General features: G+C 49.7%; 2 protein-coding genes across 5 annotated transcripts in view; one reads left to right on the top strand and one right to left on the bottom strand.

Annotated features, from left to right (window-relative positions):
* The first annotated feature begins 1,084 nt into the window (after window positions 1-1,084).
* Window positions 1,085-10,444, top strand: C27H12orf43 (chromosome 27 C12orf43 homolog). Of its 3 annotated transcripts, XM_072802837.1 has the most exons (7): window positions 1,138-1,273; window positions 1,492-1,796; window positions 6,773-6,815; window positions 7,013-7,111; window positions 8,213-8,286; window positions 8,933-9,023; window positions 9,511-10,444. In XM_072802837.1, the coding sequence occupies exons 2-7, from the start codon at window positions 1,553-1,555 to the stop codon at window positions 9,863-9,865; spliced, it is 906 nt and encodes a 301-aa protein (XP_072658938.1). In that variant the 5' UTR covers window positions 1,138-1,273; window positions 1,492-1,552; the 3' UTR covers window positions 9,866-10,444. The 3 variants fall into 3 exon arrangements, with proteins under 3 accessions (XP_072658940.1, XP_072658939.1, XP_072658938.1); XM_072802839.1 differs by lacking the exon at window positions 1,492-1,796 and having other exon boundaries at window positions 1,085-1,273; window positions 9,514-10,444; XM_072802838.1 differs by lacking the exon at window positions 1,492-1,796 and having other exon boundaries at window positions 1,085-1,273.
* Window positions 10,445-10,850: 406 nt separating this feature from the next.
* The window catches only part of HNF1A (HNF1 homeobox A), a 20,603-nt gene continuing 5,136 nt past the window's right edge, over window positions 10,851-26,317 (bottom strand). Inside the window, exons 1-10 of one of the 2 annotated variants that reach the window (XM_072802833.1) lie at window positions 25,923-26,154; window positions 23,975-24,174; window positions 18,749-18,935; window positions 18,047-18,288; window positions 16,875-17,026; window positions 16,532-16,733; window positions 15,707-15,898; window positions 14,410-14,531; window positions 14,179-14,323; window positions 10,851-12,261 (exon numbers count right to left, since the gene is read on the bottom strand). In XM_072802833.1, the coding sequence (XP_072658934.1) occupies window positions 12,134-12,261; window positions 14,179-14,323; window positions 14,410-14,531; window positions 15,707-15,898; window positions 16,532-16,733; window positions 16,875-17,026; window positions 18,047-18,288; window positions 18,749-18,935; window positions 23,975-24,149 (1,545 nt within the window). In that variant the 5' untranslated portion in view covers window positions 24,150-24,174; window positions 25,923-26,154 and the 3' untranslated portion in view covers window positions 10,851-12,133. Of the gene's footprint in view, window positions 12,262-14,178; window positions 14,324-14,409; window positions 14,532-15,706; window positions 15,899-16,531; window positions 16,734-16,874; window positions 17,027-18,046; window positions 18,289-18,748; window positions 18,936-23,974; window positions 24,175-25,922; window positions 26,155-26,317 lie in introns of those variants that run through there. The other variant, XM_072802832.1, reaches the window with a different exon arrangement.

Below are 26,317 nucleotides of genomic sequence, written 5' to 3'. Positions count from 1 at the left end.
TATTTTCCACCTCTCTTTGCTTCAGGGGCAGAAAAGTGCCTCCTTTCCATAGGGTGGACAGGCTGGTCCACCCCCTATCTTTTATCCTTTATAATGTCCCAGTGCCCACATTTATAGGTAGTGGGAAAATTCTTCTTTTAAAAAAGGGAGGGGCGGGCAGCCCCGGTGGCGCAGCGGTTTGGCGCTGCCTGCAGCCCGGGCATGATCCTGAAGACCCTGGATTGAGTCCCACATCGGGCTCCCTGCATGGAGCCTGCTTCTCCCTCTGCCTGTGTCTCTGCCTCTCTCTCTGTCTGTCTCTCTGTGTTGCTCATGAATAAATAAGTAAAATCTTAAAAAATTAAAATTAAAATTAAAAAAGGGAGGGGTGCCTGGATGGCTCAGTGGTTAAGTGTCTGTCTTCAGCTCAGGTTATGATCTCAGGGTCCTAGGATCCACCCTGAGTCCTGAGTCTTGCTCCCTGCTCAGTGGAAAGCCTGCTTCTCCCTCTCCCTCTGCCTGCTGGTGCTCTCTCTCTCAAATAAATCTTCTCAAAAAATATTTTTTTAATTTTAAGTATAAGTCACCTTCTTCTCTTTCATAATGGAAAAGCCCAAGGCCAAAGAGGGTTTTTTAAGATTTTTTTTTTTTTTTTTTTTAAGTAATCTCTACACCCAGCTTGGGGCTTGAACTTACAACCCCAAGATCAAGAGTTGCATGCTGACTCTCATTTGGTTAATTTTTGTTAGACACAATAACTTCTAACAAGTTCCCTACGGTGTTTCTCTTGCCTAGATGAATCTGGGGATTAGTGGAACAAACATAACACTGACCTGAAACTACATTGGATCAAAGCCTGGGAACCAATGTTCGTTTTGTCATTAACTCCCTGAATGACCGTAGGCAATTCCTTCTCCTCTGTAGGTTTCATTTTCCTCATCAAGAAAAGCATGGAAAAGTTCACTTCTGGGCCCTTCTAGTTGGAGGAAACCCTCAGGGGGTAGGTAGTTCGTGGCCGAGGAAGGCCGCAGTCTGAGAACTACAATCCCCACAATACCCTGCGCTTCTCCGCCCTCAGTGCGGCTGTGAAGAAAGTTCGCTAGCAGAAGCGCTCCCCACAATCCTCTGCGGTGGCTCAAGATGGCGGCGCCCAATGGCGCCCTGAGCGATTTGGAAAGCAGCAGCAGCAGCAGCAGCGGCAGCGATGCGGAGGAGTTGGCACGGTGCCGCGAGGCAGCGATGCCGGCCTGGGGCTTGGAGCAGTGCCCGAGAGGGCCAGAGAAGCCAAGAGCCGGTAGGAGGCTGTGTTCAGGGCGTCTGGCCGAAAGGCGTAGGGTCTTCCCCTGGGGTCTGAGAGGATGGATGGTGAGGAGGGCGTGACGCGGGCTCGACTTCTCTCGCTGAGAAAGCTCCAGGGACGGGGTGGGACTCAGGATCAAAGAGCGGGCAGGGGGAACAGGGAGGGTTGTCTCATTGTCCCAGTCAGGGAAACTGAGGCCCCGCATGTCGCAGGACTCTGTTTCCTTCGGCCCACCGTCACCGCCACACTCCGGCAGCCTGCCGCCTCCCTGAGATGACTGCGACACCCCCCTTCCTGGATCCCGGCCTCCAGCACGTTTTCACACCTTGGGGCTGCGAACGAGCGAGCGGAGCCCTCCTGCGTCCCACCGGGACGCTCTCGTACCCTAGGAGTCAGTCCAAAACCCTTCAGCACGGGGTAGAGTCCACAGGATCTGTGAATTTGGAATCGGAAAAGTATTTCACCTTGACCTTCACTAACCTGCATTTGAAATTTAGCAGCGCTTCCTGTCCTACATGTGAGCAAAAAACTACAGTACTTCGAGCAATACCTGTTACTTTATCCTAACAAAGTCACAGATTTTCATATCCCATTACCGTCTTTGCATATGTATTAAACTATCATTTATTCACAGTAAAATGTTGGGGGAATATAATTTACACTCATCCCTGTTATAAAATTGCAGTCATTTTTAGGCTTATCAGTAGATCTTGCTTAACGTATTAAAAATGTATTAATATAGAAGCCCATAGAGTCACGTTGCAGGGTTCTTGTCTCACAGAGTCCAAGAATGAAATCTTGCAGACAAAACGGTGAAATGAAGTGAAGGGTTGTTTTTTTGTTTGCTTAAGATTTTATTTATTTATTCATGAAAGACAGAGAGAGGCAGAGACACAGGCAGAGGGAGAAGCAGGGTCCATGCAGGGAGCCTGCCGGGGACTCGATCCCAGGACCCCGGGATCACGCCCTGGGTCGAAGGCAGGAGCCAAACCGCTGAGCCATCCGGGGATCCCTGAAGAGAAAGTTTATTAAGGGAAAATGAGAACAGAGAAAATCTCTCTAGAGTGAGAGGGGTTGTGAATGTGTTCCCTCTAAGGGCTTGTATGCTCAGTCTTTTATAGAAAACTGACCAAGGAACTGGGTAAATATCTTGTCTATAACATTTAAACAAGGTGGATTTGTAAACATGAAAATATCTCGTCTATATTTAAAACAAACAAGGTGGATTTGTTTTGTTCTCTGCTCTCTGGTTAATATCTTGTCTATAACATTTCTCCACATCTGGAATTTCTATGAGCCTGCTTACATAGCCCCCTCCCTACCTGTCTCTTTCTACCTAGCCTTCCCTGTCCTTTACTAAGTAATGTGCCAAATTTATTTATTTATTTTTCACTATTGCTGATAACTGGATTTCTGTATCATTGGTTTTCTTTGTAATCGTATGTGTTGTGTTTTATGCATTTAAAACATTATTCTAAAAAAAATAAAAATAAAAATAAAACATTATTCTGAGGAAGGAGCTAGGCTTTACCAGATTGCCAGAGCAGGCATAGCAAGGCAAAGAATCCCTGCTTTTGTTTGAAAAGATTTACAAGCCCTTTGGGAATCCATTCCCTGCCTGCCTGCCTCTCCCTTCCTGCTCTGCTGTCTTGCTATGTTGCATTTCCCATAGGTAGACTCCAAACCAAATTACATCCTCTCATCTCTGGACACCATAACTCAGCACTTCTCTCTTGAACTTCTATATACAGGTCTGCCTTTCCAGCTCCATCACTCGCTAGCAATGAGAATTTGGGCAAGGTACTCGTACAGTAGGGTGATGGCAGCCTCCCTCCCCTCCCCAAGATTGAGAAATAACTGAGATGGTACATCTACAATGTTTGGCACGTATTAAAGGCCCAATAAATGGCAATAGTTATGTGATTGGTCTCTCTATGTGGACTACTTGCTCTCTCCTGCTTAATTCATGCTTACCCTTTGACACAGCTGAGATACCACCGTTTCAGAAAAGCTGGTTACATGTCTTCATAGTGCTACCATCATACCTCTTGTGATTCCCTTCATAGATAGTGTTTCCTCTTCCCCTATGGTTGCCTCTTGTCTTTTTTCTTTTCATCCCTGCATCCCTAGCCGGTAGGAGTCAACCCTGGCCTGACTTACTCCACAGATATTTTAGTGAGAGGATATGTGATGTGACTTTAATGAAGGCTGGGTTCTGGCCTGTCCCTTCACCGTGGTATCCCCGGGGCCTAGCACGGTGCTCAGGAAAATAGTTCTTGAATGAACTTGCCAGAAAGGCACTTCTCTGATGAATGAGGGAATGAGACTCCACAACCAGACTTCCAGTCCAGTTGCTTCTGTCTTGACAGAATGGACTTCTCTGTAGCAGTAGAGGGAGGACTTGATATCAAGTGCCAGCGCTGAAGGATAGTCCCAGGCAAGTAAAATAATTTCTTAGAGCCACAATTTCCTCATGTGTAAAATGCCTAAGTCCTGGGATTGTTGGGAGTTTCAAACATGAACAACTTTGACCAACAAATGAAGAGATGAGGGACACCTGGGTGGCTCAGTGGTTTAGCACCTGCCTTCAGCCCAGGGTGTGATCCTGGAGTCCCGGGATCGAGTCCCACATTGGGCTCCGAGCGTGGAGCCTGCTTCTCGCTCTGCCTGTGTCTCTCCCTTTGTGTGTGTGTGTCTCTCATGAATAAATAAATAAAATCTTTAACAAGAAAAAAAAAATGAGATGCACATGTGAGAAGTGGCATCCAAGATATCAGCTTTACAACTCATTGTTTTTGTGAAATTGTAAACCTTCTGCTGATCAAAGTAGATGTAGCTGCTGCTGATAAACCCTACTATTAATTGAGCACTTACTGTGTGCCAGGAAAAAATACTGAACACTTGACAAACATTCCTGGGCCATTCTAATGATAATAGCCACTATGAGTTGAGTGTTCACTGTGTGCCTGTTCTTTCTTTTTTTTTTTTTTTTCCTTAGATTTTGTTTACTTAGGGGTGGAGGCAGAGAGAGAGAAAGAAACTCAGGCAGATTCCACACTGAGCACAGAGCCTGACGCAGGGCTCAATCTCATGACCCTGAGATCATGACCTGAGCTGAAATCAGGAGTCAAACACTTAACCGACTGAGCCACCCAGGTGCCACTGTGTGTCCTGTTCTAAACACTTTGTATTTGTTGTTTAACTTTTCCAGCAATTATTAGCCCCATTTTACAGATGAGAAAGTGGATGCTCAGAAAGGTCCAGCTTGTAGGTAGTGGAGCCAGGCATAAATCCAGGTCGACTCAGAGCCCGTGCTATTAACTACTATATTGCCACTCCCTGCCACAGACAAAGGCCTATTGTGGGCAAAACTCCTACCCTTTGGTCCACGAACATGTGGAAATGTAGATCACTATATTATTAAGATCTTTTTTTTTTTTTTTTTTTTTTTTGAGAAAGAGCATGCTCACGTGGGGCGGGTGGGCAGAGGGAGAGGGAGAGAGAATCTTAAGTCAGCTCTACACCCAGCGCAGAGCCTGATACAGGGCTCCATCTCACAACCCTGAGATTGTGACCTGAGCTGAAATCAAGAGTTTAACAGACTGCGCCACCCAGGTGCCCCTTGGTGACTCTATTATTACTGTAACCCTTCATACAGCTCTGTAATCATCTGTACCTCCAATCACTTACATTGTAGAGCAACATACACTTTGATTACTTCATGCAACATTTCTTCCACACCAAGGCACTATGTCAGGAGCTGGAGGTGTAAAGATAACAAGAGGCAGACCATGTGTTCCAGCCCCTTACAATCCAGAGAGGAAACAGGCATGCCAACAAAGTGTCTAAAATATTGCAAAACTTCACTATGTCCTCACACTAACTCTGGGAAGTTAGTGGTCTTATCCCCATTTTGTAGATGACAAAAAACAAAGGCCCGGGGAGATCTGGTGACTTGCCCAGAGTCACAGTGGAAGAACTGGAACTTAACCCTGTCTTCCGGGGTTTAGGGTCTAATACTGTTGCTATTCCGTGACATTATGTCACCGCCCTTGCTCTGTAGTCATGAAAGAGGAAATACTCCTCCTCCTTGGGATTATGTGCTCAGAAAGAAGGACTGGGTCCATCCCAGGTTCCCATATTCCCCAAACCCAGGAGCATCGGGCACCCTGCATTCTGTGTTGTCCTCCAAAGCACGCTTGACACAGACTACAATGTGAACTGCGTGCCCTGGAGTTGTTCAAGGCCATGTGGCCCTGCTTGGGGCCCAGAGTTCCCAAGTGATCATTTTGTCCAATTGGCTCCTTAAACACACGAGCGTATTTTGTCCCATTACTCGAGTCAAAAACCTGAGAACCATCTCTCCTTCATCTCTCACACCATCTGTCTCGTCCATCAGCAGAATCCTGTTGACTCCTTCAAAATACATGGATCCAGGGTCCGCCACTTCTCATCTCCACAATTACTGTGGCCCCCTCCTGCCCTCACCCCAGTGTGGTCTTGTGTCTACACTGCAGCCAGGGTTTTACAGTTGGGTGTCAAATCCCAAGTCCATTTATGTCCCTCCTCTGCAGAGTCCTCCAGTGGCTTCTCCCTCCCTCAAGGCCCAAGTCCTCATGTTGGCTCATCAGGCCTTTCATGATCTGGCCCCCATAAGGCCCCCATTTCTGCTTCTCCCCAACTCACTGGGCCACAACCACAGCAATCTCCTTGCTAGTTGTAAACTGCCTCAAGGCCTTTGCAGGTGCTCTTCCCTCTACCTGGAAGACTCTTCCCCAGGGAGCCACTTGGCTCACTCCCTTGCCTCTCTGAAATCTCTGTTCACATGTCACCTATCAGTGAAGTCCTCTCTGCCCACCTTTATAAAATTTTCCTCCACTTAGATCCTCCCCCACTTCCTCAAAGCCCCTGCTTTGTTTGCTCCCCCTATATTTATCATGATCTAATTTTATATTCTAATTGTGTGGGTTTTGTCTTCCATATCCACCAACTAGAATGTAAGCACCATGACAGCTGGGATCTATGTCTAAATTGATCAGCAACTGGCACACCGCCAGAATAATAATAGAGCTTCAGTATTTGGTTGAGCGAACGACCACCAGGCCAGGCATCCCCAGTGTCGGCTTGAAAACCGTAACCTGCGTAAATGAGCCGCCTTCTCTCTCCACAGCACTTAGCACACAGCCAGGCAAACTATGTACACAATAAGTGCCGAAATCAAGTACACTTAGACTTTCTTATCCAGCATGGAGGTTCAGAGGGGGCTCTGGAGCCAGATGACCTGGATCTTGCCCCAGCTCTGTCACACTGAGTAGCTGCATGACTCTGGCCAAGTTAGTTTACATCTCCTTCCTCGACTTCCTCTTCTGCAGAATGGATAATGACTCCTTTAACAGGGTTGTTGGGATCATTCAGTGTGTTCTACATGTAAATCACATCCAACCGTTGCTGTCATTTCCCCTATAAATGCCTCAATTTTTCTTATTTCTACAGATGCTGCAAATAATCAGCGGCCAGCCAGCCAGCCAAGCCTCAGGTACTGTGCACTTTGGGTTCAAGTTTAATCTGTCCTTTCAACAAATAGCCATCCCCTGCCATTAGCCAGACACGCAAGGTTAGAGCCTTGGGATATCAGGGTCAAGGAGACCCATGTAGTCCCTGCCCTTATGGGGGTGGGCATGGGGAGCAGCTGCTGAGCTGGCAGGAAGTGAGGTCCTTTCATGTGCGTTGTAGGCGTAAAGTGGATGAACACGAACAGGACGGCAATGAGCTTCAGACCACCCCCGAATTCCGAGCCCACGTAGCCAAGAAGCTAGGAGCTCTGCTGGACAGGTAACCAACAATGTACCTTCTCTCCTCCTGCCTCTATTTAAGATGAACAGGGATGGCTCACACTGGCTGGGAGCTTAGGCTGTAAGGCAGGCACTGTGATAAGCATGTGCTGGATGTCACCTGATGGCATTCATAATCAGCCCGTGATATAGGTCCTGTAGTTGTCCTCGTTCTGTAGATGAGGAAACGCTGCCTGGGAGATGGAGCATTTGCTTGAAGCCACAGGGTGTGAGGAGCAGGGCTGGGACTCAAACCCAGGTGTGCTTGGCCTTAGAGGCCACACTCTTAGCCACTATATGATCCTGCTGCCTTGAAAGTGAGAGGAACCCAAGAAGCAGGAGCTCATTCCTACCACAGGAGGGCTAGAGGTGCCAAAATTACTATTTCTTGAGTGTCAATCCCTAATTACCTCACATTTTTAAAAAATACTTAAAAATTAAGAGAAGAAGCAAACAGAAAAACAGGTCTGCCCTGCTCTAGAAGCTGACCTCCAAACCAGTTCTCCAGATTGGTCTTATTTCCCTTTTCATACTTGCTGCCAGGAAGCTCAAAGCAAAACATGCAGCCCTCTCTCCAGCAATTTCCTTCCCTCCTGGCCCATCTACTGTTTGCTCTGTTTTAGATTACATTCATTTTATTGTACTGTGGGTATCTTTAAAACTTCTTCAACACTGTCTGGAATAAAGTGAGGTTCCAAGAACTGAAGCACTGCAATTTGAGCTGCCAAGGGCTGTTCAGTATGTTATGGCTATTAGCGTTACCATCCTTAATCAGGCCAGTGTGCTTCCTGCTGTAGTATTTCACATCACATGCCCCTGTTCCTGCCACTTTTAAAAAATATTGTTTTAATTTTTTTTTTCTTGTTACCCCAAATCTCATCCTAAAAACCATTTCTTGGGACGCCTGGATGGCTCAGCAGTTGGGCGCCTGCCTGCCTTTGGCTCAGGGCATGATCCCGGATTCCCGGGTTTGAGTCCCGCATCAGACTCCCTGCATGGAGCCTGCTTCTCCCTCTGCCTGTGTCTCTGCCTCTCTCTGTGTGTCTCTCATGAATAAATAAATAAAAATTTTAAAAAAGAAAAACATTTCTTTCTTCCATAGCTCAATTACCATCTCAAAAGTAGTGAAGGAGCTGAGAAAGGCTGAGGTACAGAAAGTCTCCACAGAGGATGATGGTGAGCAGTCATACTACTAATGCCAGCTGTTGTTTCTTTACCCACCTGCTGTGTGTCTGGGGCAGGCAAATGGTTTGGGTATGCTCTTTGATCCACACAGCCCTCTCTGAGGCAGGTGTGATGATGATGCCCTCGTTTACAAGGGGAGCCGTGGGGGAAGCTGAGGCTCTGAGAAATGAAGTCACTTCCCTTCCCCAGAGAAGCCGAGGTTGGCACCAGACTGGCCTTACTCCACTTCCCTGGAGTACCTTTGTGTGTCGAAGCCGGAGTGGGAGTGTCATACCACCACCACCCATAGCCGCTCCCACCCTCAGCCACTCCGGCTGAGTCTCTGTCCCCTGCCCAGTTCCCTTGCCACTGTGGAAGCGGCCTGAGGCAGAAGGTTCACCTGCTGGCTTCCGCTTCCTCTTAGGGCTTGCTGACCTGATGGGGCAGCTGGCCTCCCCTCAGTACCCCGTCCCTGGCTCCAGCAGGCACCATGTGTGCCTCTCAATGTACAGGGCACCTTTTTGTAGTCAGCCAACAATGATTCCTGGGTCTTTGCCTCCGGGTGTGGAGTTCCTTGAGGGCAGGGGCAGGGCAGCCCTGGCATCTGGGAGAAGGGGCCAGTCCCTGGCAGGGCTTACTTGGCCCCTTTGGATTTTAGGTTTCCGTCTCTTTTTCACATCCATCCCTGGAGGCTCTGAGAAGAAAGAGGCTCCCCAGCCTGGTCGAAAGCGATTACCTTCCAGCTCCAGGTGAGGTCTCACTCTCTTGTCTCCTGTCCACTCCTTTTTGCCCGTTGTCTGTATTTGTCAGTCCCCTGGAATAGCCGAGCAGAATCTGACAAGATCCAGACCAAGAAGGAGCCCTGTCAGGTAGCTCGAGAAGTAGTGCCCTTGGTTGGAGGGGGAAGAGGTTCTGCTGCGTGTTGGCTTTAGATTTTTACTGCTTTTTGAGCACCATCTTATGCCAGACACCTCACTCCTGGGGCATCCCCATGAGACCAGGGCTCTGCTAAGATCCTCATTTTGTAGATGACACTGAGGGTCAGAGAGGAGACATCACTTAATGAGGTCACACAGCTGGGAAGCAGAGAAGCCAAGGTTGGCGCCCAGACTGGCCTTACTCCCAAGCCAGAGCTCTCTAGCCCCCTCCCCCTGGGTCCTCTTCCGGGTGGCTGATACTGAGGGCAGTGAGAGGCAGCTCTGGGACCCTGTGCCCACTCCATGCCCTCCCTTGCAGCAGCGAGGACAGTGAGGAGGAGTGGCAGCGATGCCGGGAGGCAGCTGTGTCGGCCTCCGACATCCTCCAGGAATCTGCCATCCACAGTCCCATCAAAGTGGGAGGAGAGGCAAAGAAGAAGAAAAAGAAGTTGAAAAAGAAGGCCAAGAAGGAGGCCAGTGCCGACCTGGTCGCTGCCACCACCACCACGTATGGGACTACAGGTGGGAAGCAGGAACAGCAGTCCCCCAAGCTCAGTGGAGACCAGGCATCATTTGGGACCAAAAAGAAAAGAAGGAAGAAAAAAGCCAAGAAGGCCAATGAGGCTTCCCCATTCTCATCAACAAAGAGTGCAATGGCTGCTCCTGCACACTGACCCCTGCCCATGGGCACAGGGCTCTACTAGCCCGAGGACAAAGGCACTTCCAAGCCCCACCTCCCTCTCCAAGTCCGAGAACTTGGATGGCAAGACCATACTCTGCCTGTGACTGGGGCTTGCCCAAGAGTTGGGACAAAGAGGGCTGTAGGGTGAGAAGTCTAATCAAGGCCTGCCCATCTGGCTCCCACTGGGGCTGGGGCAGACCTGTGGTTCCAGAACACTCCATGGCCTTCCAGTTTTTCAAGACTGTTGATGATCAAGTGGTGAAGCTTCCATCTTCCCGGTCCTGTCTGAGGAGAGCATGTGAAGAGAGAGCTTTGCCTTCCCTCCCACCTCCTCAGCCTGGTGGGGGAGACCACCTTAAGAGATGGAGGAAAGGGGTCGGCCCAGAAAGAGTTTTGTACTTCTCCCTCCAGGCCACACAGATTTGATGTAACATTGTCTGAAAAAGGAGAGATTCGTCCCCCACTCCAGATTTCCAGAAGTCTTTTCCATTTGTGAATGTATCATGTACAATCATGTCTCTGAGCCAGCCAGATTATTGAAAATAAATTGTCGAGAGACCCCAAACTTAAAGTGATTGGGGTGCTGCCTCCATATCAATGCTGAACCTTGATGAGACATTTTAAGTAAACATTACATAGGTGGTGTCCTGCTGCCTGCAGCCCAGTGGGTGTTCCCGCACCCCAGCCTCAAGACTGGAAAGTATCGCAGCACTTGTGGATGGGGTTTTACACACCAGGAGTGTTCTGCAGGAAAGAAGAGCAGCTCAGAGTTAAGGGGAAATTCTGGCTTCGTGGCCTTGCCTCCGGAGTTCAGCCGAGTAACAAAGACAGAGGTGGGACCTGAGAGTCTGTGCGCTGAGCCATCTCTCCTCAGGCCCCAGTCCTCACCCTCCCCCACCCCCCCACCCCCCGCCTCCCTCTGCCTGCCCAGCCCCACCTGGGCGCTGTGTGGACAAGCAAGAAGTTTCCACTATTCATTTCCACTCTTCCGTTCCTCCTTTCCTTTACTAAAAGTTAAATAAATGTACAGGTTTGCCCTTAGCTGGCTGCAAGCTGCAGGGGGCGCTGGTTCTTCCCTGGCCCCTTCCTCAGTCCCAGGATGGGAGCAGTCTGCAAGCCAGGTTATCTGCAGGAGCCCCAGGAAGTGGAGGCCACGGAGCCCCAGGTTTACACGCTGGCTTGTCTCTCTTGGTGGCACTCGGGACCTCAGGGGCCTGGGTGTGGCTGGACCTCTCCCCATCCCTCAGCCAGCCCGGTGACAATCCTGTCCATGCAAGTGGCTTCTCTCCACTGGTTCCTTTCCCTTCTCTGGGCCCCTCGGATCTGCCACCTGCTCAGGCCTTGGTGCCTTCCAAGCTCAGCAGCTTCTTCCCCAAACCAGGGAGGGGCTGCAGGGCCCCACAGGCCAGAGGAGCTGTTGCTCAGAATCCTGACAGCACCAGGCGCAGTCGCAAGGCTCCCATGGGGCAGAGATGATTTCCTAGCCCAGAGGGAGTCTTTCCCGCAGAGGCAAGATGCCAGACTGGCATTAGAAGGTGTGATACCCAGGAGAATGGACGGCCAAGAGGCTGCAGAGAGGGATGGCTCAGCACGAGAAAAGCTGGAGAGCCCTGCATGCTTTTTGCTGCTAGCTGGAGCTCTCCCAGGGGGTTGCATCCAAGCCCCAGGCCCCAGCACAGAGGAACCACTTGGGGAATGCTCATGCGATTAGGGGCAGGGTAGGTACAAACAGGCATGTGGGACTATAGCTAGAAGGGGAGCAGGGTGGAGGGACCTGATCAGGACACAGGTGACAGGATGGGGCTGTGTTGATCCTGGGCCTCTTGGAGCTCAGTGAGTCACAGCTCCACAGCCTCATGTCTTGAGAAGTGCAACTGCCAGAGTGCCCTTGGGGGTTCTGGGGCTCTCCACAGGCATGGGCTGGGGGCACCAGGGGCACCAGGGTCCCCAAATCCAAAGGCCGGCCCTTGTGTTCCAAATGACAAGATTGACCCTGAGCACCAGGAACAATCCCTCCTGTGTCTTGCTCTGCTTCCCAGCTCTCCACAGTCCCCTCTTGGGCACTGAAGCAGCCCTCCTGAGGTCGGGGAGCCTTGGAACTCTTTCTGACGCTGACAGAGCAGGCTGGGAACCAAGGCACAGTTTTCAGGCTGCACTCCGGTGGCAGTGAAAGTGTCACAGGCTCAGATGTCCCAGTCACCCCCCAAGTAGGCCAGGCAGGCTCCAGGCAGGGCCCAGCCCCTGGGAGGCGTTGCCATGGTTACTGGGAGGATGAAGCCATCTGCGTGGAAATGAAGGTCTCGATGACGCTGTGGTTGGATGGCAACAGGTGGCTGTGGCCGTTGTTGGAGTCGGAGCTCTGGTACAACACCAGGCTGCTGGAGGACACTGCAGGGGCGAGTGAGACAGCTGGCTGCCGGCCAAGCCCTTCCTGACCCCACCTCGCCCACCCATCCCAAGGGGTTCTTGGCACCGAGGACACGAGGCCTTGCCATCCCCTGAACTGCAGCAGATAACCAGAACTCCAAAACCAAACCTCTATGCTTGGGTCTCATCAACGCCCCCAGCCAGGCTCGGGGGCCGCACAGTGAGTGGCCTCCTCAGAACATTTTAGTGGAAACATTTGAGAAGCCCTGGTGAGATGGTGTGGTTAGTTTTATGCGTCAGCGTTGCTAGGCTATAGTACAGGCATTGAACCAAACATTTAAGTGTCACAGTGGAGGTATTTTGTAGATGTGGTTAACACCTATAATCAGTTGGCTGGAAACAGTGAGAGATTTCTCTTGAAGACGTGAGGGAGTCTCATCTAATCATTTGAAGGCTTTAGGAACAAAAGCTGTGGTTCCCTAGAGAAAAAGGAATCCTACCTCTGTTGCCAGCCTGCTGGTCTGCCCTACAGCTTTCAGACTTGCCATCCCACAGGCACCTGAGCCAGTTTCTTACATATACTTGTGTTGGCCCTTTAACAGTGTGGGGGTTGGGGGCACTGACCCCCTGCACAGTCAAAAATCTGCATATTACTTTTGACTCCCCAAAAACTTAACTACTAATAGCCTACTATTAGCCAGAAGCCGTACCAGTAACATATACAGTCAGCACATATTTTGCGTGTTCTAGGTATTATACGTGGTATTCTTACAACAAAGTAAGCTAGAGAAATGTTACTAAGAACATCCTAAGGAGAGGCGCCTGGGTGGCTCAGTGGTTGAGCATCTGCCTTTGGCTCAGGTCGTGATCCCAGGGTCCTGGGATCGAGTCCCACATCAGGCTCCCCAAAGGGAGCCTGCTTTTACCTCTGCCTTTGTCTCTGCCTCTCTGTGTGTCTCTCATGAATAAATAAATAAAATCTTTAAGAAAAAAAAAGAACATCCTAAGGAAAAGAAAGTACTTTTAACAGTCCTGTGCTCTACCAAAAAAAATCAGCATACAAGTGGACCCAGGCTGTTCAAAACCCGTGTTATTCAGGGGTCAACACTGTATTCCTGTTGGCTTGTGTCTCAAACAGAACCCTGGCTGACTCCAGTGGCTAAAAGAATGGGCTCTGAGTTTGGACCTGGGTTCAAGTCCTGGCCCTGCCACCTGGTCACTGTCAGAGGCAAGGTCAAGTCCCTCACCTCCTGAGTGTGCAAATTCTCATTTGTAAAATGGGGACGATGACACATGCCCCATGGATGAAGCATGGAGGCTGGCCCATGGATCCCTCAGTAACTTGTCACTGCAGCCACTAGCACTAGAGAAAGGAAGCTGAGGCTCCGGGAGGGGAATGGAGAGCAGGGTAGTGGCCTAAAGTCACGCACTTAGCAAGTGATCGCCTGCGGCCTCAGAGCCCAGCAGCCTGACTTCCAGGGGCCTGCTCTTCATCACTGCAGATGCAGGGCACCAGGGACTTGAACCGAATGGGTCAAGTGGGATGTGGTGACCTGGAGAGCCCACACTCTGTTGTCACTACATGGGAACATGAGTCTCCAATTTTCCAAGAAAAGCCAGAAACCATGATTTCTTTGTGAAAGCTAACTTTTAAATGTGGGCAACATACTCAAACAGGGCTAAGCCCTGAGCCACACCAACACGCCTGTGCGCCGCTTCTGGCCCCATGGGCAGCCCCGCGTACTCCTCATCAGTACCCTCTGCCTCTTTCAATTAATCTTTTTCCTCAACAGAGTCAACGAGACATTCCTGTAAGATAGGCCCATTTTCCTGTGGTTTCGTACCCCTCTTGGCTGACTTCAGGGGAGCACAGGGTGCCCTCCCGCTTGTGGCACACACCTTCCTCCCCAGCTGAGGGAGCAGGGAAAGGCTGCTCACCGGTGGGGCTGGCGCTGAGCCGGTGGGCAGGCTGCAGGTGCTGGATGCCAACAGGATCCTGGCTGGGGATGTGGATGGTGGTGGTCTGAGACGCCGGCGTATGAAGCCCGGACTCACTGGAGGCCTCAGCATCTGAGGTGAAGACCTGGGGGGACAGAGCAGCCTCCTGAGTTCCCCATGGGAGCACTTTGCAGAGGGGCCTGATCAAGGGGGGGGCGGCCTGGGCCTTACCTGCTTGGTGGGCGTGAGGCTGGCCAGGGCGCTCAGGTTGGTAGTGTCGGTGATGAGCATGGTCTGCGGAAGCAGGCCCGTGTGGGTGTACTGGGCCACCTCGGGCTTGTGGCTGTAGAGGGCTGGCCACGAGGGAGGAGAGAGAGGGATATAAAGACATGGCATCCTGGGCCAGGCTGGACCCCTCCCAAGAAGGCCTCAAAGCTGGGTGCTCTGGGGGAAGTGGGGCAGTGGAGCAGTGGTTAGGGACTCAGGACAGATTTCCAAAACTGGGAGCTCCAGATAGAGGGGTTAGATCCTCTCCCCAACTACAAGACCCTGCTCAGGCTGGCTTGGTGGAGGCCCAGGAACCCACACCCAACACCTGGGGACCACAGGTATGACCGGCGCTGGGAGGCACAGTGCTATTGTACTAAGTACAGGCCATGGAGGGAAAGGCTGGCAACCCCCATTAGTGGGTGCACAGAGCAGAGGACAGCGTAGCTCCACCCCCAGGACACCTCTCCAAAATGTAACCCAAAGTTTCACCTACAGCCCAGACCCTCCAAAATGCACTCAGGCGCCAGGAGAAAAGCACATAAACCACATATTCTCACAGTGACTCTGATAAAACCATACACACGGAAGTACAGGCACTCAACCAAACCCACACAGACAGGTCCACAGTCCCTTACTCTAAATGCCAAGTTCCAGAAAGGTCTGAAAACCAACAGATTTTCATAAACTCAGTAGCACTAGAGCTCATTTGGTGGCAAACTCTGACCCGACCCTGATGTGAAGTTACGCAAAGTCTTTATTAACCCACCTCATGGCATTCTACCTTCGGCCACAGAAATCCCAGGGCTTTGATGACAAGATGCTGCCCCAACCCTGTGCGGAGTGTGATAGAATATATGGTGGATGCACCCTACCACCTTTCTAAATTCTGAGAAGTGGGACTTCTGAGACACGTGGCCCCATGCGTTTCAGAGAAAGGACTATGACCTGTCCTCCCACACGTGGCTTGTGCACCTGCAAACACCGATCAACATCCACTTGCACCTCCACTCACGGAAACTCGTGTGCGTGCACGACCACACACATTCACATGCTGGAACATGTTCTCGCCCACAGGTACGAATCTGAGCCCCTGCAGACCCCCTCAGCACAGAGGCGCTCACGTGTGTGCCCTGCACGCATGCACACACTCACACACACACACACCACGAGAGCTGCTAAGCTTCCCTATCTCCCCCCAACCTCCCCTCCCCCCAGCCCCTCCCACCCACTCCCCCAGCATGAGGCTAGGAGTACTCACCATGGGGGCTCTGAATCTGGGCCATGGTGGCCATGAAGGGGCTCTGGGCCACATGGCTCTGCATGGGAGACATGAGTGGCTGCTGGTAGGAAGGGTGCAGTGGCTGGGAGAACTGGACTGGCTGCAGGGTGGTCAGGCTGCTGCCCATGCTGTTGATGACTGGCACGCTCTGGGCCTGAGTGGAGGCCAGGCCTGGAGAAGGAGGAACAGGAGTCAGCCAGGCCTCCTGTTGGGAAGGGAACAGGGAACCAGGAGACCCCTTCACACTAGGACCTGTCACTAACTTACATGGTCTTGGCAAGTCACTCCACCACTCTGAGCCTCTAACACATCATATGGGCAGGGGCTGTCAAACTAGGATCCCATGGCCCTGGGGTTCCACAGCAGTGCAAAGGCCCTGCGGCTTAACTCTGGGCTCCTCTCCCAGCAGCTCCCTGTCTTATATATTCAGCCTCTGCATAATGGTACCCCCAAATAAAGTCTTCTTGGGCTTAAAAAAGTAAAAAAAAACTGTATAATCTACAAAATTTTGACTCCCTCTTTCCCCACTTAGTTTTCCCATAGACATTTTGCTTTCCAAGATATTATCTAATGTCTGTATTATGTTTTCTGTCTACCTCCCCACTTGAGTCATTGAGATTTTGGTGTGTTTGGTTCACTTGTGTATCGCTGATGTAGCATAGTGCCTGGCACAGTGCAAGCACTCAATAAGTATATGAATAAATGAGTGAATAAATGAGTCCCAGTGGCTCCTCCAGCTTCTGGATTCTGTGGAAGCCTCATGAGCCCTCCCACCCAGGTGTCCCCCCATGCCCACCAACTTACCAATGACCAGGGTGGAGGCACCCGTGTTGGTGAACGTGGGGCCCAGGGAGGCAGGCTCACCAGGCCCAATGGCCATGACCCCGGGAAGTGAGGCCATGATGAGATTCTGGGGCTGTTGGTTGAGGCCTGGGGAGGTCTGCTCCAAGCTGTGCAGTGCTGTCAGGGTGCTGACAGGGGGCAAGGGGCCCCCAGTTGCTGAGACCTTGGAGGGGAAACCAAGCTGAGTGTGGGTGAGGGTCCCACACTGTCTCCCTGGGGACCACTCCAGGATCTCCCAGCCAAGGGAAGGTGGAAGGTCAGGTTGGAAGGGTCTTCCCCACCTGCGGGGTGTGGGGACACTCACCAGCTTGGCTTCGGTGCTCAGCAGACTGTGACTGGGCTCCAGGCCTGTGGGGGACACTTGGTGCAGGGGCGCAGACACCGTCACCAAGGGACCACCGCTGCTCGAAGGCACTTCCGCCCCCTCGCTAGTTGCTTGCTGTCCATAGCGCACACCTGGAATGAGAGCAGCGTCCGACCTCAGCAACCCCCCCACTTCTCTGCCCTCTGTGGCTCCCATCACTCCAGACCGCATCAGTTTGCTTAGACCACTTGCCCCAGCTTTCCACATGCAGCCAGCAAACCACTTGAGCATCCTCCTGCCTGGTCCTGCGCTGGCTGCTTCTGACGCCTTGAAGGCAAGACCTGCATTTTGTTAGCTCCATGGCCCCCACTGGCCAGTGCTATATGTGGTAGACGATAGGTGTGCAATGAAAGACATCTGGGTCAAAGTGAACTGAAGTTGTTGAAATGAAACTGCAGAGAACAGAGTTGAATAGAAACAATGGGAATTAGTCAAACAAAATGAAATCTAGTCGAATTGAAACCGAAATTAATTGAACTAGATTGAGCATGATGGAGTTGAACTGAATGGAACCAAATCGAATCGGATTGAATCGGATTGAATTGAATTGGATTGAATTGAATTGAATCGAATCGGATCAGATCAGATCGAATCGAAATGGATTGGATTGGATTGGAATTGGATTGGATTGGATTGGATTGGATTGGATTGGATTGAACTGAGTCATACAAAATGAAAGTAATTTCCTTGGGTTATGTTTAGTTGAACTGAGTGGAATTTAAAGCAACTCTAAAAAAAATAAAAATAAATAAAAAAAATAAAGCAACTCTATTGGATTGTAATGAGGTAAACAGAATGGAATTGAATCTAATTGAATTGAATTGAACTGAAAGGAATTGAATTGAGTTGCTCTTAAATGAGTGACTTGAGTGGATGTGACCTGAGTCAAGTTAGGCTGGATTGGATGGAAGGTCACGGAGTGGTTGCTGGGGTGGAGATGAAAGGACTGGACAGAGGAGTGTAACGAGTGGAGGGGAGTGATAAGGAACCAAGCTGTAATGCTAAGAGGTTTGGGTGGTTACTGCCGCTGGCGTGATGCTCCCCAGCTCCCCAGCCTACCCTCATGTCTCTTCTACCCACTATTTCAACCCTCCCCCCACCACAGCACTCACCGTGGACCTTACTAGGGGAGAGGGCAGGTGGGGGCAAGCCCGGAGAGCTGTGGGCAGGCAGTGTGGGGCCCGGGCCTGGCCCAGGTGGTGGCCCGCTGTATGTGTCCATGGCCAGCTTATGACGAAAGGCTTCTTCCTTGCGGCGATTGGCAAACCAGTTGTAGACACGCACCTCTGTGACAAGGTTGGAGCCCAGCCCCTGTGCCTGCGATGGTGACACCCCCCTCTGGATGCATTCCGCCCTGCAGAAATGGCCACTCATGAGCCTCCAGGCCAGGCTCAGAGGAACCCTCTCCTGGGGCTGGAGGTAGGGGAGAGAATTCTGAGAAGTAGGCTTCTACCTTAGGGTTTAAAGCCAGAAGATCTGGGTTCCAATCCCAGTTATGCTGGGTGACCTTGAACAAGTGTCTGAGCCTCTCCATTCATCTGAGTCTCTCCATTCATAGAGTGAGCAAAATAGCCAAAGGGTAGTAATGAGGGGGAACAGAGATGAGCAGCCACTCAAGGATTGCTTGGGCAGGTGAGGAGTGGATACTAGGAATGGGACTAGGTTCCAGACACTGAGCAGGATTTGAGTGCCCCTGGGCCAACAGCAGGAGCTCTCAAGGACTGCAAAGCCTCCCTCAGAACTCTGAGCCACCTTCCCCCAGCCTTGCCCCAGCCCAGACCAAACCAGCCCTGCTAACCCACCAACCGTTCTACCTATTGCACTCCTCCACCAATGCCTCTCGCTCCTCCTTGCTGGGGTTCTTCTGCCTCTCATAGGCCTGGAACAGGATCTGCTGGGAGGCTGGGCCCCACTTGAAACGATTCCTCCGCCCCTTCTTGGTTGGCAGCTCATCACCTGTGGGCTCTTCAATCAGCCCACCTTGCCCTGCGTGGGTGAACTCTGTAGGCACAGAGAGCCATGAGGAGGATGCTGGTCACTCCCACCTCCCCACTTCAGTTCATCTGACCATGCGCCTGATTCTTTCTCATTTTTAGGGTGTTGAGCCAAAGAAGCTTATGGCTAGAACTTAGAAATCCTCTAATCCAGTGATGACACACAGCACAAATACCACCACTGTCTTAACCTGTGTCCCAGGCAGACATTGCTAATTAACTCCTGCACAGTTTTCTACTGCCCCAAGATACAAGCTCATAATCCTTCTCAACACAAGGCTCCAGGAAAGTATTAGCATTTGTTTAGACTTAACACGTTTGCTATCTTATTTTACAGATGAAGAGCTAAGGCTTTGAGAGGCCAAATATCTTTCCAGGGCTGCACAATAGAACCAAGCCACATCTCCTGAGTACATGCAGAACTATTTTAAACTTTTTGGACCTATAAATCATAGTTAAAATACAAGGGTTAACCAGGAGAGGAGAGACCCACTCAGCCCTTGTCAGGTGGTTCCACTTTAATGGAAACCATTCGATGATCTCTGAGCAAGCAATCAAGAGACTAGAACAGATAAATGGAAAGACATTTTTTATGGAAGGGGAGGCAGGAAGGATGAGTCAGGGATAATGCAGAAGCAGTGCCTTCATCATCTGAGTGCCAACAGGCAGAAGCCAGCGTCAGTGCTCTGGGGAGAGGTGGGATTAGACTCACCAAAAGCCAACCCTAGAAGCCCCTAGAAGCCTGCTGGACATCAGGTTCCAACATCCTCAGCAGCAGAGGTTTGGGTGCCCACTCACACTGACTCGGTTGGCCATCTCGCCTGGCAGCAGGCCGGACCAAGATCTGGAGTACCAGACACTGTGACTTGGCCCAGAAAACTAAAACATTTCAGCTTAAAAAAAAAATTATACTGTCAAGGCTATCAAAACCAAGGAAGGAATCTGAGGAACTGTCACAAGCCAGAGAAACCAAAGGCAACATGACTATGAAATGTAGTATGTCCACAACTGGATGGGATCCTGGACCAGAAAAAAGGACATTAGGGGAAAACAGAGGAAATCTGAATAATAAAGTATGGACTGACTGATTGTGTGACAGTGTTGGTTTGTTGATCGTGACAAATGTCCCATACTCGTGTTAATAATAGGGAGAACTGGGTCTGGGATAAACTGGATTTCTCTGTACTATCTGCCTGGAAGCTCTGAAAGTCTACACTTACTCTAAAATGAAGAGTTTGTTACGTGTTATTTAAGTTTTACCTGCTAAGAAGCATAAACTAAAGCCATGCCAGTTTTCTAAAAACACTTTAGTGAGAGTGCCTTCAAAGTATGTCATACACAGTCCCAGCCACCTGAGACCCAAAGGATTCCTTTGGCAGGTACAGGTGGTGGAGACACCGTCTCCTCAGGCCTCAGTATGTGTCGCTATTTCTGCACGAATAAGCAATCCATGGTGATCTTTTATTGTTGTTGTTAAAGATTTTATTTTTTTATTAATTCATGAGAGATACAGGGAGAGAGGCAGAGACACAGGCAGAGGGAGAAGCAGGCTCCATGCGGGGAGCCCGATGTGGGACTCGATCCCCAGTCTCCAGGATCACACCCTGGGCTGAAGGCGGCACTAAACCACTGAGCCACCCGGGCCGCCCCATAATCATCTTTGTAAGAAAATATTAACACTTCACCATGGTGGCTTCTCAGTAAATATTAACTAACCTAAATGAAGTTTGGGTTTGTTTTTTTTTTAAGATTTTATTCATTTATTTATCTTAGAGAAGGAGAGAGGGCGCACAAGCAGGGGGAGAGGCAGAGGGAATCTCAAGCAGACTTTGCACCAAGCATGATGCCTGACACAGGGCTCCATATCAGGACCCTGAGATCAGGACCTGAGCTGCAAGCAGGAGTTGGACACTTAAACAACTGAGTCGCTCAGGCTCCCCAATTAACTTAATGTTTTAATCAGCCCCTTGATAATACTAATATCATAGTTTGGGGAAGGGCAGATGGAGAGACAGAGAGAGAATGTTATTAAGCAGGTTCCACGCCCAGCGCAGAGCCTAACTCAGGGCTCAATCTCATGACCTGGAGATCATTACCTGAACCAAAATCAAGAGTTGGCTGCTTAACCAACTGAGCCAACCAGGTGCCCCTACCAATATCATAGTTTTAAAAAATAAATTATATAAACGATCATCACAGCTTTTAAAAGTTGCTTTTTGCATTCAGTAGAAAATGGTAAGTAGCAGATGCTCAACAGATATAAAATGAGGGGGAGCACCTGGCTGCCTCAGTCAGTGGAGCTTGTGATTCTTGATCTCAGGATTGTGAGTTGGAGCCCCTCATTGGGTATGGAGAGGACTTAAAAATTAAATCTTTAAAAATTAGGGACACATACAAAAAATTAGGGACACATGCTCACTTCAGCTGCACATATACTAAAAAGGGTGGGGGGCACCTGGGTGGCTCAGTGGTTGAGCATCTGCCTTTGGCTCAGATGGTGATCCAGGGGTCCTGGGATCGAGTCCTGCATCGGGCTCCCCACAGGGAGCCTGCTTCTCCCTCTGCCTGTGTCTCTGCCTCTGTGTGCGTGTGTGTGTGTGTGTGTGTGTGTGTGATGAATAAATAAATAAAATCTTTTTTAAAAATCTTTTAAAAATAATAAATAGGGGCCCCTAGGTGGCATAGTCAGTTAAGTGACTAACTTTGGTTTCAGCTCAGGTCATGATCTCAGGATCCTAAGATCCAGCTCCTCATCAGCTCTGCGCTCAGTGTGGAATCTGCTTCAGACTCTCTCCCTCTCCCTCTACCCCTCTCACTTGTACTCTGTCTCTCAAATAAATAAATAAATCTTTAAAAAATATATTTAGGAGCGCCTGGGTGGTTCAGTCAGTTAAGTGTCTGCCTTTGGCTCAGGTCATGATCCCAGGGTCCTAGGATTGAGCCCCAAGTCAGGCTCCTTACTCAATGGGTATCCTGCTTCTCCCTCTCCCTCTGCCTGCACTCCCTCTGCTCGTGCTCTCTCTCTGTCAAATAAATAAATTATTTTAAAATTAATTAATTAGGGCAGTCTGGGTGGCTCAGCGGTTTAGCACTGCCTTCACCCCAGGGCGTGATCCTGGATACCCGGGCTCCCTGCATGGAGCCTGCTTCTCCCTCTGTGTCTCTGCCTCTCTCTGTCTCTATGAATAAATAAATAAAGTCTTTAAAAATATATTTTAAAAAATTAAAAATTAAAATTAAAATTAATTAATTAATAATAAATATTTTTTTGTTTTTTTTTAATAATAAATATTAAATGAGGTGTAGCTTGCTCTTTCTCTCAAGCTCACCTACTCTCATATCTCAATAGTATACTTTTCACTTTATTTTTAAAAAAAGATTTTATTTATTTATTCATGAGAGACACACACACAGAGAAAAGCAGAGACATAGGCAGAGGGAGAAGCAGGCTCCATGCAGGGAGCCCAACGTGGGACTCGATCCCAGTTCTCCAGGATCACACCCTGAGCTAAAGGCAGCACTAAATCGCTGAGCCACCGGGACTACCCACTTTTCACTTTAATAAACTTTCCAAATTGAAAAAAAAAAGACCCAGAAAACTTTCCAGCTTATAAAATAAATAATAAGTAAATAAATGAATATTAATGAGTGTGCAAACCAATATGTGAATTTGAGAACTTTAATATTTTAATAAATGTTTAGGAAGCATGGGGAGAAAAGCTTATTTTTTTAATTACTGAACATGCAAATTGTGACCATGTCTTCATAAAGGACTACAGGAATATCTAGCAAAGATTTTAAAGTACCTACTCTCTGACCCAGAATTCCACATCTAGGAACTACTCTACAGACACTGTCTCGTGAGAACACAAATATATACAAAGAAGGATGTTCCCTGAAGCAGTTGGTTATAACAGCACATTGGAAAAACCCTAAAAGTACTTTGGTAGGGAGCCAGTTAAACAAATATGGTACCTCCAAATAGCGGAATAGCTAGCAGCCCTTCAAAGAGCAGAGAAAAAAATATATATTATTTATTGCTAGTATATGCATAAAATATCTCTGGAAGGATACATAAGACTGGGAATGTCCTTTAGGAGGACACCTGATTTTTATTGTAAACTCTATTTTCTCCTATTTTTTGAAACTAAGTTTGTTACCTTTTTTTTTAAGATTTTATTTATTTATTCATGAGAGACACAGAGAAGTAGAGCAAAGAGACAGGCAGAGGGAGAAGCAGCCTTCCTGTGGGGAGCCTGATGTGGGACTCGATCCCAGGACCCCAGGATCATGACCTGAGCCAAAAGCAGATGCTCAACCACTGAGCTACCCAAGTGCCCCTGTGTTACCTTTTTAAAAAATAACTTGGATAATTAAAAATAAATTTAAAAACATTTTTTTTTTACACATAGGCTCAAAAATGTGAAAGTGCACTTGGGATTTTGTGGGGTGTGAAGTCTCAGTAAGAAAACCCTCCCTTGCCGCTGAGCCTCTACTTGGGCCACTCCTTCTGCCCAAAACGCCCTTCCCTGCATCTCCATAGGCCAAAACTCCACTCAGACTTTAAGACTTAGTCTGAAAGCTCTCCTTCTGTGTGGTCCCTCCTGATGCCCCTGCCTCCCTGTGGAAGAACAGATTACTCTCTGGTCCTCTGCTGGCTCGGTATTTTGAAATACTTTATGTAGTACTACTGTGCACTGGGCCTGGCACGTGGTGAATGTTTCACAAACACCAGCTGTTACTGTTGTTTCTGTCATATTATAATACTTGTCTCGCTGTATCATAATGATCTATTCGGCTTCCCCTCTACGCAGAGTTCCCAGAAGGCAGAGATCTAATTCATGCACCTCCAAATACCTAGGACCAACCTACTCCCCTCCCCAGAGTGCCTTGCACAGAATAGGTAAGAAGTGCCCGTTGAATCCCTGACTTCCCCCCCAAGCACCCAGTCCTGGTAATGTGGTGGAGAAGCTCTCAGTCCCCACCCCTGAGCTGCAGAGAGTCCAGGGCCCTGCCAGGGAGGACGGGGCTGTGGTCATTACTTACGCTGGGCCACCTCTCGCTGCTTGCGGACGTACCAGGTGTACAGGGCAGCTCGCTTCTGTGTCTTCATGGGGGTGCCCTTGTTGAGATGCTGGGACAAGTGTGACTGGTTGAGGCCAGTGGTGTCGACTACCTCCCGCTGTGGGATGTTATGCTGCTGCAGGTAGGATTTGACCATCTTGGCCACGCGCCACGGGTCCTCCCTAAGAGGACAAAGACAGAGCCTACTCAGCAAGGGGGGTGCGGGAGTGGTGCCGGCACGGCTGGGGGGCCCGTGAGCCCTGGGAGTGGGGGTTGTCCTCACCTTTGTACCTCCTTTAAGGATCCTCCCCTCACCCTACCTGGAAGTGTTATTTGTGACTATGTCTTATCCACTGGGAGAGCCTGTAAACATTGTGGGGGCAGGAACGGTTCTCAGCACCCAAAATGGATTTGACATAATGTATGTCCATGGTGAATGCATGAATGAATGAGTGGATGGGTGGATGGGTAGGTAGATGGGATGGTGGATGGGTGGATGGGTGGATAGATGAATGGATAGATGGATTAATAGACAGTAGATGGATGGATGGAAGGGGTAGATGGATATGGGGATGGGGTATGGCTGTATGAATGGATGGGTGAGGGAGATCTATTGGGGAAAAAATGGGTCTGAAAACAAGGAGAGAAACATGATTCTCTAACTAATGCTGAGTGCTTGTATCTTTTGCCCAAGGTCACAAAGCCAGCCCAACAGTCCCATTCCACCTGAAGGGATTCCATTTTAAGTCAATCTATGGGGTAAAAATCACCTAGAGTCAAGACACCTCCTGAAAATCTGCACTAAACCCCAGGCTGTGGCCTGGCCAGTTTCCCTACAGCACAGGGGCAGCCAGGTCCAGGTGATGGAGTTACGGGGCTGGTCTTCAGAGGCTTCATACAAAAAAACATGTGTGTTTGAGCACCCGAATCTCATTCTGTGGGCTGAGAGCCTCTCACTGGAGAAACTCAAGGGATCTGCAGCCATCTACGATCACACTCCTGTCCTCTGCTCACTGTGGGGAATGGCAGGGGGACAGGCTTGACTGCCTACACTGCACGTCTCTCTCTCCGTCTCCTGTTCTGGCTCGACCCTCCTCTCCTGCCCTGGTCCTCTCCTGAGCCCGATTACAAATATGATGAAAGCAGCTCCGTACAACAGTGCTGAAACAGGCAGAGCTGGGGCTTGATGCCAGCTCTGTGTGGCTCCAAGCCTGAGGTTCTCACCCCTTTGAGCAATCTGCTTCTAGGATCAGGACCTCCCAAGCATTTGCACGTGTGACAAAGAGCATGTGTCAGAGGCAGTTCATCACCGTGTTGCTTGCCACAGCAAAATATCAGAAGCAACCTAAGTGTCCAGCAGAAGGCTACTGTGTGCGGTGCCTCCAGGCAATGCAACCATTAAAATGCACTGAGGAAGCTCAGCCTGCACCCAGGCAGAACAGTCTGGTAGGTCTGCTGTGCTGTTTGGGTAAAATCTGAAGTGGTGCCCAAGATTTCTACATATTTGCTTCCATTTGCGTGAAATACCAGAACCCAGAAGAGGCTAGCGACACTGATTGTCTCAAGATGGGAAAGGGGTACTGGGGACAGGGAGAGAGGGACACTGTCTGCTGTTGCTTTCCTGTAATATTAAAATATGCAGGCAGCCCGGTGGCCCAGGGGTTTAGCGCCACCTTCGGCCTGGGGCGTGATCCTGGAGACCAGGGATCGAGTCCCACATTGGGCTCCCTGCATGGAGCCTGCTTCTCCCTCTGCTTGTGTCTTTGCCTGCCTCTCTCTCTCTCTCTTTCTCATGAATACATACATAAAATCTTTAAAATATGCAACATACTATAATATTATATAATATGCTATACATGAATATAGAGCATTTAAAACTTAACTGTAAGGAAACAAACAGCAAACAAATCCCCAGTACTTTGAAGCTCACCCCGTACTGCCTTCTCCCCTTCTCTCCTTCCCAAAGAGCCAGCCTGGCCTTGTCCCCTTGACGATGCCCTTCTCAGGGGTGAGGGCACAGCGCTGGGCCCCATGACTCCCTCCTTTTTATCAGCAGCAGTTCCCACGCACGGGGAGGAGAGGGAGGCGGGGATGGTCCCACTTGCATTGGGCAGCCACCGGTCGGCCAAGCCCCAGCGGCGTCCATATGACAGATGGGAGGATCGCGCTCCTTGAGTATTTACCCTGAACCAGGCACCGTGCTAAGGGCTGGTCATGTTAGTCTTACCATAACCCTAGGAAGTAGGTGCTACTTGTATGCCCATTTCGCAGATGGGAAAAACTGAACCTCAGAAAGGTGAGCACTGGTCCAGTGACCCAGCCTGG

This window comes from Canis lupus, chromosome 27, assembly GCF_048164855.1.
Source record: "Canis lupus baileyi chromosome 27, mCanLup2.hap1, whole genome shotgun sequence".
Classification (NCBI taxonomy): domain Eukaryota; kingdom Metazoa; phylum Chordata; class Mammalia; order Carnivora; family Canidae; genus Canis; species Canis lupus.
Note: the sequence above shows the minus strand (reverse complement) of the source record. Positions and strands in the feature narration are given on the sequence as shown.